A 19,306-nucleotide genomic window follows, 5' to 3' on the forward strand; every position below is an offset into this window, starting at 1 on the left:
ATACCGTAAATCATTACCATTTATGTACCTGTGACTTAGGCTTGGTTCACACCTATGCTTTTTGCTTTCTATCCGTTTTTAATGCTTTTTGCATTGTGCTTTGCATTTTTACATGCTTTTTTTTTTTTTATGCATTTTTCCTGCATTTTGTGTTTTTTTTTTTTTGTTTTTTTTTTCTTTTCTTTTCTTTCTTGTTAAAGTGGACATTTGTCTGTTGCTGGGAAGAAAAAAAATGCAAAATGGTGCATTTTTGCTTTAATAGACTTCAGGGGAGATGCTGCAAAAAAGTATGCAGAGCGTTTTTTGACACATTTTAATCTGCTCAACAACAAATTGATTTAACCCCTTCACGCTGCCGCCTCCCATTCCTTTAAGGGTTCCAGAAGCTGGGAGTTAGGGTCATGTGACCGCCATGACGCGCCGTCACGGCGGTCACGTGATCGGGAAAGGTCCAGATCGAAAGAGGAGATCAGGACCTTTCCGTGAGTACCGGACATGTGTGCTGGCAGTGCTCGGGGCACACGCTCACAGCACATATGTCCTTTTTTATTTGCACTCAAATGTGCAGCCGCTTGGCGTCTAGGCCAAGACACTGGGAGGCCGCACATTTGTCTGCAGCCGGCGTGAAGAGGTTAAAAAGAAAAGCACAGAAAATGCAAAACGAATCAAGAAATGCATGTGCCGAAACGCACTGCAGAAACAGATCACAAGCAAACTGCATAGGTGTGAACCGGGCCTTTGGATAGCTCGCCTGTAATGGGGAACAGAAGACTGGTCTGCATCCACTTACTGTAGTTGGAACAGAAGAGAATAGTAATTAATCCGCTCTTCATTTCTTACAACAAATACAGTATATTACAAAGGTGATAAAAGAAACATTGCACTCTTGTAGACATTTCTGTCAGAATGATAAAATCTCCTTTACCCTAGGTTCACATCTATGCGGGGGGTGCCGCTGCGGATCCGCACGAAAATCCGTGCAGCCGTACCACCCGCACAGAGAAATGCAGACCCACGTGCAGGTGCCACTAGTTCTAATGGCACGCCGTCCGCACTGGAAAACACAACCGTACTGGGGACCGAGGTGCCCGTGCGGGCTGCTTTTTCCAAATAAGTGCAGGGACTTCTTCCCTGCGGGTCATGGGCACAGGAGTCCATTCAAATGAATGGGCTCTCGTGCCCGTGCAAAACGCAGCCCGCACGGCCGCATATATGTGAACCGGGGGTTAAGTAATAGGAATATCTAAAATAGATCTTACCGCAGAAAGGAGTAACACACCATGACGTATGAATTGCTAACATTACAGGAGAAGTATAGGGTTTCCAAAAAAACAATTATACTTGCCTAGGTGGATGATGCATCGGTCCGATGCTGCATCTTCCCCCGCCGTTTCTAAGAATGAGAACTGAGCGATCATAGACCGCTGATCTCTGTGTTCTCCAAACAGAGAATGGTGACTGTCAGCCACCGCTCTCTGCTCTGCCCCTCCAGCGCACACTGAAGCCCTGGGCTGTGGAGGGGGGTAGCAGGAGCTCCTGGCTGAGTCTTTCACCGACCCGCTGAGAGGCTGAGCTAGCTGCCGGTCCAGGCATCTGGGTGGATCCCAACTTTAAAGTTGGGATCTTTCCAAAGCCTGGACTGGCTGAGAGGCATTAATCGACAGCTGGCTGAAAACAGGTCACAGGAGTGCGGAACGAGCTCCTGTGGTCTATTAGAGAAATATAGCTTTGGCCATACTTCTCCTTTTTAAAAAAGAACTTGTACAACATATACATGTGCCATTTACCTCTTGCCGCCTATGTAACACATGCAGTATATGCAGCTGCAGAGATGACTGGCTTTAACACCCACATGTGGCACATATATGTCCTTGGGTGGCCTAGGCTGCTGTGCTGAGAGCGCATTCATAGGCTTCTGATCATGTGACCACTGTGATAGCCAATCAGGGGTCACATGATAGAACCTGGGTTGGGTGGTAAAATATCAAACATTTTTAGATGTACACATGGAAGTTTTCAGAGTACGATTTGGTTTTTAACACCTTCCCGCCCAGTCTATAGCAGATTGACGGCCGGGCGGGACACTAGCCATTGTGACTGGGCGTCATATGACGTGCTGTCAAAACAAGCCACTCATGTGGCCTCCACGATCTGTCACTGACCAATCACAGCAGATCACATGTCAATTGTTTACAATGGATGGCTTCCTGTCATACCATCCATTGTATACAATTACGTTGTTAGCTGTGACTGGTCAAGGCAGTCACATGATACAAACAGGGCCAATCACAGCCCATCTGTATCATGTGATCAGATTTGCCCAATCACAGCTAATCACAACAAAAGACTGAATGAATCAGTTTCATTCAGTAAAAATGATTGCAAATATCAATGAAATACATCGGTATTCGCAATCAATGTGTTAAAAAAAAAATTCAGATCACTTGCCCAGAGTAGTTCAGTGTTACTATGGTAACATTGTATTGCTTTGGTCACAGTGTGCAGAAAAAAATGGAATGAAAAATAAAAAATAGAAACATTTGAAAAAAAAAATGCTAATTCAATTATTATTTTTTTCACCAAAGAAATATAGCAGAATACATTTTGACCTAAATTTATGAAGAAATGTTATTTATTTGCAAAATTTTATAACAAACGAAGAAAAGTGCGTTTTTTTTCAAAAGTTTCATGTGTTTTTTGTTTTATTTAGCAAAAAATAAAAAACCTCAGTGGTGATTAAATACCACCAAAAGAACACTCTATGTGTGAAAAAAATTATAAAAATTTCATATGGGTACAGTGTTGCATGACCACGCAATTGTCATTCAAAGTGCGACAGCGCTGAAAATTGACCTGGGCAGGAAGGATGTATAAGTGCCCGGCATTGAAGTGGTTAAAGATACACGTGTGAGTTTTTTGAACACACATTTAAAACGTATCCAGGTTTAGAATCCATGTAAAGCCTAGGAGTACTCCCGATGCTGAATATACGTCTGTGTACATTTCTCAGAACAGCCGGTGACCCGGGCTAGTAATCTATATGAGGCAGAACTTCAAGGTGACAGGTGTGTGCAGTATATATAATACATTCGTCCTGCCTGTACTGGCCCCCCCAGCTCAGAGTAGGCTGAGGCTTCTGATCAAGGTCACTGGCTAAGCTGAGGTATGTACAAAGCCTGGGGAGGGGAGAAGGCCTTGTTAGTCATATGCTCTTTAGATTTATTATCCTTTTAAATGTTTTATAGATTGTGTAGTTTGTAGATATACACGTACATGGGGCAGCCATATTTGCTTACTACACTACAATTCTGCCCATTTCAATCCTCCGTAAACCCCCTCACCCCCACCAAAAATTCAGTAGACTTACCTTTTTTCTAGCCTCTTTGGGTTCCTCTTCCTCGGGCAATGGGTGGGTCAGGGGTACTGCAGAGAATGGCAGCACATAAAGATTTGGCGTCATTCCGCAGTACATCTCCTGTGGGTTCAGGTCAGCTTGATGATGAACTTCAGAATGGGGGTCCTTAACATCTTGGGCTTACAGAAAGTGGATTAAAGGAAGCTGGGCGTCATTCAACCTAAAAGAAGGAATGGCATTGGATCACAGAATGAAGAGTCTGAGGGACGGCACCAGAGAGGAGCTGCATTTTGTAGCCAGACCTTCTTCATTTGAGAATGGAACATGAAACTCTTTCGGTTTTAAGATCTATGGAGGTGATCAGAACTAGCTCTTGGGGAAGTCTGTTCCACATTTCACAGCTCTTACTGTATAGAAGCCTGTTCTTTATGAAGAGGTTAAACCTTTACTCCTCCAGGCACAGAGAGTGCCAGAGTGCTCCATTTTCAATGATCTTAAAGCGGAGTTCCACCTGAAGAAAAAAAGTCAGCAGCTACAAAAACTGTAGCTGCTGACTTTTATTATACAGCCACTTACCTGTCCCTTGGTCCGGCAGTGTCCTCACCATCGCTGGTTTCACCGGCCGCCTTCTCTCCCTGGCACCGGCATTGTTGTGGTGGTTTATGTAAGGATATATATTATTTATAAAGGGCGTGTCCCTTTCCCTTAGATGAAATATTACAGTGCCTCCAGCCGTTAAAATACGGCAAATATTTAGTAAACCAATAATTTGGACACCTTGATAATTTGATCACCACTTATTATTATACCTTGAATTCTTTTAGCCAATATGATTTCGTACCATACACACAAAATTTGCCTTATAATAGATAAATATAAAAATTTATTTATGTACAAAAATTATATATATATTAACACAAAACACAAAAGACTGGTGATAAATGAATATTGGTACACACAATCAAAAATATATCCTACCAATGTAAGACACACTAATAATGTCTCTAACTAATTACATCAATCACAAATTTAAATGATATGATATTATTAAATTTATTAATAATTAATAATTTCGAATATCTCAAAGGTTATATTCTTACACGCCGTGGCCATAGGCCTGCAAGAAGTAAGCCCTTGATATGTGATACTCTGGTTATTAATATTCAATAAATTATGAAATATGGAAAAATTTATAATATGGCAATAAACAATTTTTAACAGTAACACAGTATCTGACTACATATATCTAACTACCCAATATTGTTGTAATACACTTCGGTAATTTTTATGATTCTACACAACAGAGGAAATAATTAATACAACATCAAATAAACATCTCACCACACCCGGACGTCAGACTAGGCAACTCTCCCGTGGATTTAGCTGGCAGTGGAACGCCTTTAGACTGATATATAGGCAAGTGATAGATTCAATAGGGGAGAATGTAGGAAGTTATAAGATTAGAGGTTTAAAGTTTTAGGAAGTTTGAAAAGATGGAAGAGTAATTATTTCAGCAGAGATCTTCTTCAGATGTCAGGTCTTTCCATGAGGTCTTATGAGGGTTCTTCTTTTTCATGAGGTTTTTTTTTTTCTCTGTTACAGCACATGGGCTTTTTATATCCACTAGTCCATTGTTCTAAGATACCTTCCCACCAGGCTTCCTGATTGGCTAGTTGAGAAATGTGTGTACATAAGCTATTTCTCACCTGCCCGCCAGGTGGCGGTCATGTATCACAGAACAATGTGAGTATTTGATATGACTCATATCTTGGGTGGAATCTTCAGGTAATTTCAGGAATAAAATATACAGCACTTTCCAGATATAGCAGTGATCATACCTATGATATTCTAAATAGGGACCATGGAATATAGGTGTATATTCGGTTATTCCTCCTTGAAGTATCATCCTGTTTGTTTCCTGATAAGACATGTAACTAATGCTAGTTTATAATACATCTTACTTCCCATCATCTCAATACTCAAGTTAGTGATATATAGTTCCCATTGCTGAGTATTTAGTGGTGTTTAAAGTCTATGACATCTTATTTATAATCTGTTTTTGTAATACATTTTTGTAATGATATACAGTGAACTTTTAGACTTAAATGTCCTGAATTTCACCCCTTTGTTTCAGCATCAACATTCCCTCTGTGTAGGGAAAAAAAATCTCTGTTTGCCTAGCCCTTGTATTTGGCTCATGGTAAACAATTGTTAATGCTTTCACCCTTGGTGAACAATAGTAGATAGTAATAGTTTCAGAGGTCTGTTGGTTCATCACACTCTACAGGTTTTGGTTAAGCTCTCAGACAATCAGTTTGGTTCCTCTATTGTCATGTCCAGACCTTGTATATGTTTACCTGCTTATTGAAGTCTGAATAATGGTGTTTGATCACCTGAGAACTTTAAAATAGTATTGTCTCTAGGAGGAAAGAAAAACAATCCCTTTACCCATTACATTTCTCTAGCTAGATGGTTCAACCAAGACAAAATTAACTCTTAGCATCCGGCTATTGCTGAGCTGTTTGCCATATAATATTATGTCTTGATAAAAGTCATATTCTTGAGACATGATTCAAAAGCCCACAACAAAATCCCCCTTTGTTTGGGGTACAGGCACGTGTATAGGGGTGTCTGTGTCGCAAAACATGAGTGGGGCTTTTGGCTAGAGTGATTGTTCGTCTTCTCCGGTGAAGGGAATGAAATAATAAAAAAAAAATTTCCGATAACAAAATGGCAGCGGTAATGCTGGTTGTTCCTCAACTTGACTCGGCGTCTTTAGATGGACACTTCCGATGACGATCCTGGTCTTGTGATGAGGCCGGCCTGGCCTGGCACATCCACCTTGGGGTCCATGGGTCCTCCGCACGACAGGTCTCTTAGACGGTCTCCTAGGCGGGTTTTTTCCTCTGGACTGGCCCTTGGTGGCCTGGGACATCAGGTTATCGTCTCCGGATCGATCTCTGGCATCTGGTCTTTCCCACAGGACATTATAGCTTCCTTCTAGGGTCCGGTCATTGACACCTCCGATCGCCGGTCTGGTCATAGTCTGGGCCTTCCTTTCTAAATTATTAAAATGAACAGTTTGAGTAATGGATATACATAAAATTATATTACTGGATCCTGTAAGGCAAAAGATGAATTATATGTTTAAAGGAAATTTAATAATGATCTCAATATCTCCAGATAGGAATTGGTGGGTTCAGTCTTCCAACAACTGCAATTGAGACTTCGGATGGCAAGCACGTAATTGGTTGATGTGCACCCATCTATCACTGATTTCACCATACCGGGTAACCTGCAATTTATATGCGACCGGAGAAATTTTATCAATGATAGAGAACGGACCTTTCCAAGATGGAAGGAATTTCCGTTCCTTGATCTGGTCTCTTGCAAAGTTGTATAGATAGACCTTGTCACCAATCTCATATTCCTTCTTGGAGGTTTTGAGATCATAGTATGTCTTAGCACTAGTTGCAGCTCTTTCCAAATTTCGCTGGGCAAAGGCAAAAGCATATTGCAGATGTTTACGTAAATCCTCTATGTACTGGTGTGTGGTGGTAGCATTGATCAGATTTTGATCTGTAGTGCGATACAATAAGTGCTGGGGCAGTACCATCCGTCTACCTGTCATCAGTTCAAAAGATGACATTTTTGTAACTGTATTCGGAGTAGCCCTCAACGCCATCAGGACCAGCGGGAGTTTGACATCCCAATCTTTGCCTGTTTCCTTAACAAATTTCTTAAGGACATTAACGATGGTCTGATTGTATCGTTCTACACCACCACTAGAGGCTGGCCGATAGGCGATATGCAATTTCCTTTTAACCCCCAAAATTTTCCACAATTTGGCCATCACTTCGCTAGTGAAGTGCGATCCTCTATCAGACTCTATCCTCTGAGGTAAACCAAAACGAGAAAATACATGATTTATTAGCAATGCAGCACATGTCTCGGAGCTGTTATTTGGTGCTGGTATACATTCGACATACTTGGTGAATAAACATGTAACTGTTAACATATACCGATTTCCTCGTGAAGATTTTGTTACTGGCCCAATAAAATCCATCTGAAGGTCTGACCAAGGCATACATATCCCCCTCTTCTGGAGAGGTGCTCTGTGAGTTGGCTTGGTAGGTTGAAATTGGGGACATATTAGGCAACCTTGGCAGTACTCCTTCACATCACGCAACATATGAGGCCAGTAGGCATAATCCCGCAGGATCTCATACGTGATCTTCTCTCCACGATGACCGGAAGTGGGAGCATCATGGGCATGCTGTAGCATCAAACCTCTAAATTTAAGTGGGACGACCCATTGTTGTACGCCACCCTTTGAGGTTCGTATCAACAATCCCTGGTATAAAGAGAATTGGGATTTGGATTTCATTAAGATACGTAAATCCTCCTTCCCACTATATACTTCCTTATTTATGGGATTTTGGTTGGGATCTTCTATATGACTATAAAACAAGCCAATTATTGGGTCTTCTTTTTGGGCAGTAATTAAATCCTCACTAGGAGAATCGTGACTCCACTGTAATGCATTCGGATCACCAGCTGTTCTGGCCTGTTGCCTGGTGACAGCTTCAATCTGTACGGTACCTAAAAATTGGTCAATGTCTATCAGTTCACCGGTGATTGCCCCTTCCTTGGCTAGAGAATCGGCCAGATCGTTCCCTTCTTTCTCGGCACCTAGAACCTTGGAGTGGCCTTTGGTCTTCTTGAAGTGCAGAGTGAGATCATTGGACCTTACCAGTTCATCAATGTGACAAAAGAGCTTACCATGTTTCACGGGCTTGTGATTACTCTTGTTCATGTTGTTTCGCTTCCACCTAGGGAAATACTCCACAAAACTATTCCTGACATAATTGGAATCGGTGATGATGGCACACTCTGTGATGTTGAACTCTATAGCCATCTCAACTGCTCTAAGAATTGCAGTAAGTTCAGCAACCTGACTGCTTTTTGGTCCAAGTTTGTATCCCACAGAAATTGGGGTGACACCTTGGGTCCAAACGATTCCAATACCTGCCACTAGTTGGAGCTGTTCCCCATCCTTGTGATGAAAAGCACAACCATCCACATATACACACGGCAGCTGTTTACAGTATTCTTCATCGTAAACCTTGTAGGGAGAGAACAGTTGTTCTTCCAGAAAGTCAGTGTCCGGGCCCTCCATAGCAGGCGTAGTTGCGGAACAATCATGGAGCTCGGCTAGGCCCTGGGCTACTGGACTTTCCTTGTTCTGTTTGTACCGAATTTCAAGAGGCCACCCTTGCAAAGACAAAGTCCAAGCAGTGATGCGGCTATTAGACACATTTCCTCCCTTGATACGTTCACTCTTTAAATACTGTAAAGGCTGGTGTGCCGTTTCAACAATGATTCTCTCTCCCTGAATGTAACTGCGGAAATTCTGTAATGCCCACACGGTGGACAATAGAGCTTTTTCACAGTCACTGAACTTTACTTCAACCGGGGACAAAGTTTTACTGGCATAGGCAATCACCTTACTGACATCATCACGTTTCTGGTAAAGAACAGAACTCATACTTACCTGCGTAAACCCTGTCTCTAGATAGAAATTTTTACCCCCTTCGGGATATCCGAGACACGGAGCTTGTGTGAGACGTTCCTTTAATTCCTTCATGGCGTCCTCCTGTTTCTTACCCCACGACCATTCGACATCCTTCTTCAGTAGGTGAAGCAGTGGCTTGCTTATCTCGGCGTAATTATCAATAAACTTACGCGAGTAGTTTACCATACCTAGGAAGGATCTCAATTCTTTAAGGTTAGTAGGGACTTTACAATTCAGAACCGCCTCAACTTTCTTCTTTTGTGGGTTCAAACCTTCAGCAGTAACTTCATGGCCTAGGAAGTTTACCTTCGTGCGACACCACTGGGCTTTTTGTAAGGACAGTTTTACTCCTGCTGCTTTTAATTGGCCCAGGACATGCCGAAGTTCTGTAATGTGTTTGGCCATATCAGTACTTTTGATCAGGATATCGTCCACATATGCCAACGTCCCCCTTTCGAAGGCGTCTGGCATGGCCTTGTGCATGAACACAGCAAATTCATGTCCGGAATTTATGAATCCGAAAGGCATTCGTACCCAACAATATTGTCGATTCCCAAAACTGAAGGCCAGTTTGTATTGGTCTTCCTCACTCACCTTTATGGTCCAATACCCCTGTGCACAATCCAAAGCTGTGAAAACCTGGGATCCTTGGAGCTGGGCGAGACACTGGTCTATGTATGGGACCGGCCATCCTGACATGTACACACGTTTGTTCAGCTGACGGAGATCAGCGCATAAACGCCATTGTCCATTGGGTTTTAAAATACCCAGGATCGGGTGGTTGTAGGAGCTGTGGATGGGCCTAATTATACCCCTTTCATGTAACTTCCTGATAATCTCAGCTAGAGATTCATAGGAAGCTAATGGTAACCTATACTGTCTTACGAATACTGGTGGGGCATCTGGATCTGTTTGGATCCTAGCGATGTGTAGGTCAGTAGTCCCACAATCGTAAGAATCCTTGGCAAAGATCTCTTGGAATTCAAGGAGAAGCTCTCGGAGCAATTGTCGGTCGAGATCACTGGCACACGTGTCGGCGAGGGCCACCATCTCTTCCACTAACTCCTTGAATCCAGGAAAGCTTTCCGGCTGACCTATCTCATATGCCTCTTCAAGTTTCGTGGTGAGGTCATTGGGTATGTGATGTGTGTGTGTGTTCTCCTGCCATCCAGGTTCTTTGGGGTACTCTTGTTCTTTGATTGGGTGATCAAAGACAATTGATGTCTCTTCGACTCGACAGGTGCCATCTTTAGAATCGAATGGATAAATGGACTCTATGGTGAAAATACCCTCTGGTAATGAATGGAATGTTTGTTCAATTAATTGTTCCTCCGACAAATATTCATCGGGGATGAGTCCAATCACCTGGTTAGTGACCCCAAAGGTGTAATATTCAGTCTCTACCGCTAGACCAATAAGGGTCTCTTTGGGTAAGACGATGTCCTGATTGGACAGATTATGTACGTAAATGTACATCGGGGATTGATGTGTGTTGACTAGGGGCGTGTGTGTAATGTTCAGTCCCTCCCCCTGCATTTTATGGGAGAGGCATACTAATGCATCTGACCCCTTCAGTCTATGTCCCTTTTTAACTTGGATGGGGAGTATGAAGTTATTTATGCCCTTAGGAATTGTAATCCTCTGGGCTACCTGGACTTCAACAGCATAAGGCATCTGTTGCTGGGATTTTAAAGCTAAGTCCAGATTTTGGTATTTTTCGGGGTCCCCCTTTAGTCGACTCCATAAACAGTCATTAATTAGGTCGACTTGCATTGCAAAGCGATGTAATACATCGTTGCCAAAATAAATTTTAGTTTGGGGATTATCCAAGACTAGGAACACATGGGTGGCTGTTTTGTTTCCTACAGTGACGTTTAAGAGACACCTAGCCATTGAATTGTAATCATCAGAGTCATCAAGGGAGTCTGAAATCCAATGACGCTGAGGTGTGGAGAAACGGATCATTTCCATTTCGGTCAGGTGTTTTATCAACCCATGGCTTACAAAGCTGTGTTCCTGTCTCAAATCTAGTTTGGCATATTTTGACCTATTAAGACCATTTATCCGGATGGGGATAAACAAGTCGCTGTTAACCCTTTCAATACCTGTCAAGAATTGGGTGTGATCTCCCCCTTTTCTTGGTTTATCCTCCTGATGAAAAGATATCGTAAGGATGTCATCTTGGAGGGAAATATCTTTGATTTTATCTTGGGGAATTCTAAAAATGTGTTCCTCATCTCTTCTGATAGGGTTATGGTCATCAGGTTTGATAACCGTTATATCAGGAAGTTGGCTGTTCCTGAAATGGATTTCTAATGATCCAGGCCTTTCTTCCACCAGGTGGCAGTGTTGTCGGGAATGGGGAGTTTTAAGTTTCCCATATTTAATTGGGGTATTTACCTGTGACCACAGGACTTGGTTCACACAATCAACTATGGTGTTCAGCCTTTTTAGGAAGTCCATCCCAATTATCATGTGGTGCTGTGATATGCTAGCAATGATGATGGGGTGTCTCAGTTCCTTATTACCCAGTTTCAGTTTAAGCCAGGCGGTACCCATGACTTGTAAAGGGTCTCCACCTACACCAATCAATGAGCTGTCAAAACTTTTAAGTCTTGGCTTGGTGGGCATGACATTCGCCACTTTGTCAAAATGCTCCTGTGACATGATGGTTGCTTGGGATCCAGTGTCTATTAAGCCGACAATCGAAAGATCACTGGCATCCTGCACCTGCACCGTGGCATAATATCTCCCATCAGATTCAGTCAGCTCACACATGAAATTAGTGTGGTTGAAGATCTGTGGGCCCTTCAATAACATATGACTGGCTCTTATCTCACCGCATGTGGTGGACACATCACCCTTATCCTCCCTGGTGGGATTCTTGGACTGTCTCAAGACAGAAGCACAACTAGAAGTTGGTGCTCCGTCTGGCTTGTCAATCCCGACGACTTCCGATGCCGCGACTATATTAGGGGCAATAGATGGACACTGAAAAACAGGAGAATCATTAATAACCAACAACTGGTCCCCCTTTGAGAACTAGCTTCTCCATTAGTAGGCGTGTCAGGGACGGGGCACACATCTCCTGTCATTTGACTCCGTGTCCTCCCCTGTTGGTTTAAGGCTTGGTTGCCTGTTAATTCTGTGACCCTTGGTTGGTCACAGGAGCTGCTCCTAAAAAAGGATTGGATGGAAATTGAGTGACAAGCCTGTCCATTTGTTCAGCCATTTTGCTGACCTGTGCCTCTATTTGTCCAATACGCTCAGAGGAGTCATTCTGTTGATTCTCCCTTTTCCTATATTTGCGCTTGTATTTTGGACGAGACTGGTAATGAGACTCAGAGTCAGAACTACTGCTCTGGTCCCGACGCCATTGTTCTCTCTGAGGTTTTGGGGTCTCCCTGTTATTAAAGGGAGCCTGGGGTACTGTATCCCCCCTTTGAGCCTGAGGGTGTTCTTGGCGTGGAGGAAATCTTTGGAAATCGGAGTTTTTATTAAAATTGGGATTCTTATTGTAATTATGGTTCCTGTTGAAATTGGGGTTCCCATAAAAATTCCCATGTTGGTTTTGGCGAGGATAATAGAACCTCTGAGGATACCATTGCCTCCTTTGATTTTCATCACTGTACTGGCCCTTACCATACTTTTTATTCTTCTCACTTCCACTACCGTAGTTCCCTGGCTTTTGCCTATCCTTTCTCACCCACTGGTTTTGGGGTGCAAAGTTATGGACCTCCTTCACTTGCTGGGTTTGAGGTGCAAATCTAGGGGAACCATTGGTTTTACCCCCACGGACTACTTCCGCATATGATTTCTTCTCTGCCTGCACATTTGGATTTGGAGGGGAAACGGTAGTGGCTGCTACTATCTTGGGGCTATTTTTAGGTTCTCTTTTTATCCCGCCCTCACTGGACTGTTGGATCGAGAATAAATAGTCACTCTCTCTCACCAACCAATCAAGAGAGCATCCCTTTCTGTAATCCTTTGCAAGTCCCAATTTTATGTAAGCAGGTAATGCTTCATAGAATAGTGTCTTGAATTCTGGCTGGTTAGGATTGGGATCCTTTTCAGCCAGGAAATAGGCATTTCTGAGGACAGCCAGAAATTCTGCAGGGCTTTGGTGAGGACCACACTTTAAATTGTAGGCCGCAGCCTTGGCAGAGGTTACAGTTTTATAAGGCCCAAATTCCATGTGGCACTTATGTTTAACCTCTCTCCAGGACTGATTGGAATAGGCCCTCAAGGTCTCAAAGAATTGCCGGTATTTCTCCTCAAACACCCATGGCAGCAATTCTATTTTGGTGTGGTCATCTCTAATGCCCAGAATCTCTAACGTCTGTTCATATGTTTTCATGTGTTCGGTGATTTCAAGGGACCCTTTCTTAGAAAACATAGGAACAGTGTCCTTCAGGAACTTAATGACCTTTGGGGTGTCATATCTCCTGAATGACCCCTGGGATTTCCCTTCCTGCCTATATGAAACCTCATATCTTTCTTCAGAGCGCTCTGGAGTGTATCTTGAAAGCTTAGGAGGTGACCTATATTCTGACCCTGACTCACTATCAGATACTTCGCTGTGATGCGGGTATCTCCGCTCATCAGCCTCTGGCTTGACTGGGTTGGTCCGTCTTTGGACCCCAGAATTTATTTGGGCCGTCAACCTTATAATCTGCTCCTCCAGAGTTTTCTGCTCAGATTTTATCAAGGTAAGTTCTGACTGGTCATGCTTATCCCCTGGGTGAACTTTAATTTTGACAGGAGATAACCTCTCTGATCTGAAGTACTCCACCTCATCTTTTAAGTCCTGATACTTCTTTTGAAGTTGTTTTAATTCCTGAAAGTTTCTTTCATATAGGTCCTGAGCACTTCGAAAGTCTCCGACCAATCTATCATAATGTTTCTCGGATTCGTCTAAACGAACACCGGCATGACCAAGCTTCCCTTTCAAAGACTCAATGTCCTGATTTTTGCTTTCTAACAAGAGGCGGGCCTCTGACAACTCTTCCCTTAGAGTCCTGGTCTGCTGGGCAGCTCCAGCGGTCATGAACCATAACATGGGCCAAGCTTCTAGGAGAAGTCTGTCACGGCTTCTATCACTTTCTGCTCCAGCAAATGCTATTAAAAACCCAACAACCTGGCCCTTTTGGTTGAACAGGTCCTCAAAGGTATTCATGGCCTGCTCCTTCTCTTCATCCACAAATTCATTATTGCTATCCCCCAAATTCAATCTCTTGCGGAGATAATCTATTACTCCACATTCAACATAATTCTGCCAAGCACCGGCAGCTTTCCGGGCTGGCTTCAGAGTTTCTTCCTCAATACCTTGGGCCGCCATATTTTCCTCGTTATGCTTGGAAGAGGTGGATCCGTGATTACTGGATGCCATTTTGATACAAAATATATGTTTGATAACGTGTACAAATATACAATCACCAGTGCGTTTTGTGTTATGGTACGATTTCTATGGCTCTCAGCAGTGCCTCCAAATTTATGTTGTGGTGGTTTATGTAAGGATATATATTATTTATAAAGGGCGTGTCCCTTTCCCTTAGATGAAATATTACAGTGCCTCCAGCCGTTAAAATACGGCAAATATTTAGTAAACCAATAATTTGGACACCTTGATAATTTGATCACCACTTATTATTATACCTTGAATTCTTTTAGCCAATATGATTTCGTACCATACACACAAAATTTGCCTTATAATAGATAAATATAAAAATTTATTTATGTACAAAAATTATATATATATTAACACAAAACACAAAAGACTGGTGATAAATGAATATTGGTACACACAATCAAAAATATATCCTACCAATGTAAGACACACTAATAATGTCTCTAACTAATTACATCAATCACAAATTTAAATGATATGATATTATTAAATTTATTAATAATTAATAATTTCGAATATCTCAAAGGTTATATTCTTACACGCCGTGGCCATAGGCCTGCAAGAAGTAAGCCCTTGATATGTGATACTCTGGTTATTAATATTCAATAAATTATGAAATATGGAAAAATTTATAATATGGCAATAAACAATTTTTAACAGTAACACAGTATCTGACTACATATATCTAACTACCCAATATTGTTGTAATACACTTCGGTAATTTTTATGATTCTACACAACAGAGGAAATAATTAATACAACATCAAATAAACATCTCACCACACCCGGACGTCAGACTAGGCAACTCTCCCGTGGATTTAGCTGGCAGTGGAACGCCTTTAGACTGATATATAGGCAAGTGATAGATTCAATAGGGGAGAATGTAGGAAGTTATAAGATTAGAGGTTTAAAGTTTTAGGAAGTTTGAAAAGATGGAAGAGTAATTATTTCAGCAGAGATCTTCTTCAGATGTCAGGTCTTTCCATGAGGTCTTATGAGGGTTCTTCTTTTTCATGAGGTTTTTTTTTTTCTCTGTTACAGCACATGGGCTTTTTATATCCACTAGTCCATTGTTCTAAGATACCTTCCCACCAGGCTTCCTGATTGGCTAGTTGAGAAATGTGTGTACATAAGCTATTTCTCACCTGCCCGCCAGGTGGCGGTCATGTATCACAGAACAATGTGAGTATTTGATATGACTCATATCTTGGGTGGAATCTTCAGGTAATTTCAGGAATAAAATATACAGCACTTTCCAGATATAGCAGTGATCATACCTATGATATTCTAAATAGGGACCATGGAATATAGGTGTATATTCGGTTATTCCTCCTTGAAGTATCATCCTGTTTGTTTCCTGATAAGACATGTAACTAATGCTAGTTTATAATACATCTTACTTCCCATCATCTCAATACTCAAGTTAGTGATATATAGTTCCCATTGCTGAGTATTTAGTGGTGTTTAAAGTCTATGACATCTTATTTATAATCTGTTTTTGTAATACATTTTTGTAATGATATACAGTGAACTTTTAGACTTAAATGTCCTGAATTTCACCCCTTTGTTTCAGCATCAACATTCCCTCTGTGTAGGGAAAAAAAATCTCTGTTTGCCTAGCCCTTGTATTTGGCTCATGGTAAACAATTGTTAATGCTTTCACCCTTGGTGAACAATAGTAGATAGTAATAGTTTCAGAGGTCTGTTGGTTCATCACACTCTACAGGTTTTGGTTAAGCTCTCAGACAATCAGTTTGGTTCCTCTATTGTCATGTCCAGACCTTGTATATGTTTACCTGCTTATTGAAGTCTGAATAATGGTGTTTGATCACCTGAGAACTTTAAAATAGTATTGTCTCTAGGAGGAAAGAAAAACAATCCCTTTACCCATTACATTTCTCTAGCTAGATGGTTCAACCAAGACAAAATTAACTCTTAGCATCCGGCTATTGCTGAGCTGTTTGCCATATAATATTATGTCTTGATAAAAGTCATATTCTTGAGACATGATTCAAAAGCCCACAACAGCATCATCAGTGTGGGAACCCGGCTGTGACAGCTTGCGGCTTCACATGCCCACTACGCATGTGCGAGAAGTGCTGAACTTTGTAAATGGCCCCGTAGTCTTCTGGGACCTGTCATGTGTCATTGCCTAGGTGATCTCAGCGGAAGTGGGAGCGGGTACCTGTCAAATTCGGGTACCCCCCCCCCCCTTGCTCCCCAAAGGTGCCGATCCTTAATCAGGAGCGGGGGACAAAGTTTTACAGCGGAACTTCCTGTTTTGGGTGGAGCTCCGCTTTTAAAGTGGACAACTTTGCATGATGTTTATTATATAGACAATTTATACATAGTGATCATATGTCCCCTTATTCGCTTCTTCTTACAGGATCAGTATACAGCGAGAAAAGTGTGTCGGAACATAATATCTAGTACATCAGTGTAGTGTGCTTGACACCTCTGTTTGATTCTGAACATTGTTGTTGCTCCCACCCAGACCCACCGACCTGTCAGAGCTCCTGAAAGAGGGCACCAAGGAATCTCACGAGAAGGCTGAAAATACCAAGTTTGTGAAGGACTTTCTGAAGGGGCGGATCAAGAGGGAACTGTTTAAGGTTGGTGCTATATATATGTGATTTTGCACACCCGTACCGCCACGTTGCAGTATTTCTGCTATAGGGTGGTGTGGAAGCGGTTAATTGACAAAAACGTTGCCATTACTTAAAGATAAAGTAAAAATGTTTCTGAATTCCGGTAACTTTTTTTCTTTTCTTTTTTAACTTCCTTTCCTGGGGTTCCTTTTTTTTTTTTTTTTTTTTTTTTTTTTAAGATTTCTCCTGCCCATGCCGCTAAATTTCCATTCTCTCTGTGTCTCTGGGACCTGTGAAGTCCTGTGTGAATCTCCGCAATGTGTATCCTCCCGCTACTACCACTCAGAGCATTGCACACACAACCAGAGCCAATGAAGGACACAGAACCGCTGTCGGTCACCACTGTGAAGGAGGAGACATGTGACTTTTGCTCTGTGTCCCTCTTGCTGGCTGCGTGTGGCGCTCTGGACAGCTGTACGTAGAGTTGTAGTACAGAACCGGAGTGCACATGTTGTAGACAATGGCGAAACTAGACATTCTTTCACACGGAGCCTAAGTAGCCTTATGCTCGATTCAGCTCTGGTGACCGGGAGGCTGCACGTACCCATGGAGGAGCATGGGGAAGGCGGTGCCCCTCTCAATGCAGGGCCTGGGGTACATGGGGCTCCCCCCTCCTAGTTTCAGCCCTGGTTGTAGATACTCTCATAGAATTCCATAGGCCTTGGCGGCACACAGAGAACAGGAACATAATGGCTCATGCAAAAGGATAATTATTGAATATCAGTGCGGTAGAGGTAGGGTTTCCCAAATAACTACAGCTGCTGAAAACCTCTGCCACCGCGGCAGAAAAATATATCAATCTCAGAGTCTGCGCTAAAAATCCGATGTCCCTTTCAGCCCGGGTTCAGCGTTTTCAGTGCGAATTCCGATCCGCATCAGAATCACACCCCATTCATGCGAACCACTGCGGGTGTTTATGTTAAGTTAACAACAAACCGAAAGCGATCCGCAACATGCAGTGCGATGTGCACAATAGGATCTAATAGGTGTGAGTAGCTATGCAATGCAACTCTAGTGCGGACCCAAAAAAGGGTCCTGCACGTTTTTGGTGCGATTAGAGCCGTAGAAATGTATACAAACGCATGTGATTTGCACAGGAATGCGGTGCGGTTCCTGTGCGAATCCCATGCGATATACCGCACCACAGAAGTGTGAACCCGGGCTGAATGTCCTTTCAGAGGAGATTGACCTTTTAGCGCTGACTCTAAGATTAATTGAAAAAGGAGAACATTTAAAAAAATTCAATTGCTTGTAAGTTGTATTAATTTCTACCTTATTTAGGAAAACATTTGACTTTAACCCTACTTTCAGGGTTACATGGGGTAAACGAAGGGTTAATCAGGGATTAAATGGGAACATATTTTATTCAGAAGAAAAAATACATTTTTTTTTTTTTTTTTTGGGTTCGGTTTCTTTAACTCACATCATTGAAGATTGAAGCTCATCCCTTTTTGATCTGCAGATGCTTGAAACAGACTAAACACAAAACTAACAATGATACTTTCTATCTCCCTATCTCTGTCCCTTGTCTGAATAGGACAAAAGGTCTGTTTTTTTGGCAGCAGCTATTACAGCTGCCGTATTTACATAGCTTTCACTGGCAAGTCCAAGGGGGAGAAGGGGAGGGAATGGCAGAGGGGCAGCAGGTCAGGGTGTACAAGTCATGTCCTCTCATGTCCTCTGCCCTCAGCTGATTAAAGAACAGCTTCTGTTTTTGTGGGGTTGTCCTGAAAGCCGCCTACCCCACCGAGGGGCAGCCTCCCCCCCCCCCACTTTGGAGATTCTTGCTTCTTGCCTTGCCCACTGCTGTACAGACTTTGTAGAATGTTACGGACATGTTCTTACCCTATTTCTGAATTTGAGCTCCTTTGGTTGTCTGGGCCAGCCATAGGAATGAATGGGCCAAGCAGTGCCATGTGCAATAATAGCTAAATGTGACTTGGACTTTTTTTCTGCAATTACTTTGCTGCAAGGGACAAGGCTGATGGAAAGTATTAAAGTGGTTGTAAACCTTTACATATACCCAGTGAAGTGACCAGCCTCAGGTGATACACGGAGATTAAACTAATCTTCCTACAAATGTTGTACTTGTTTATCTGCAGTCTTCTCCTTCTCTACATCGGTTTCAAGTGCTGAATTTTTATAAAGCTTATCTGAGCTCTCAGAAAGCAGTGGGTAGAGAGCAGAAATTACACACTACAGAGCTCAGTGAGAGGTGATTAGAAGGGGCACACCCCCTTTACACAGGCACAGAGCTGAGGCTGTCAATCACAGGCTTATGCTGGAGCTCCCTCCCCTGTCACCATTTTTCTCTTGGTGTC

General features: G+C 42.4%; 1 protein-coding gene across 4 annotated transcripts in view; it reads left to right on the forward strand.

Annotated features, from left to right (window-relative positions):
- The window catches only part of HMOX2 (heme oxygenase 2), a 50,582-nt gene that overhangs the window by 19,502 nt on the left and 11,774 nt on the right, over window positions 1-19,306 (forward strand). For all 4 annotated transcript variants that reach the window (XM_089655766.1, XM_089655765.1, XM_089655768.1 and 1 more), the window contains exon 3: window positions 16,832-16,949. In XM_089655766.1, the coding sequence (XP_089511892.1) occupies window positions 16,832-16,949 (118 nt within the window). The remainder of the gene's footprint in view (window positions 1-16,831; window positions 16,950-19,306) is intronic.

Source organism: Staurois parvus, unplaced genomic scaffold (assembly GCF_062004578.1).
Source record: "Staurois parvus isolate SC_StPar_1 unplaced genomic scaffold, SC_StPar_1.0 ptg000867l, whole genome shotgun sequence".
Classification (NCBI taxonomy): Eukaryota; Metazoa; Chordata; class Amphibia; order Anura; family Ranidae; genus Staurois; species Staurois parvus.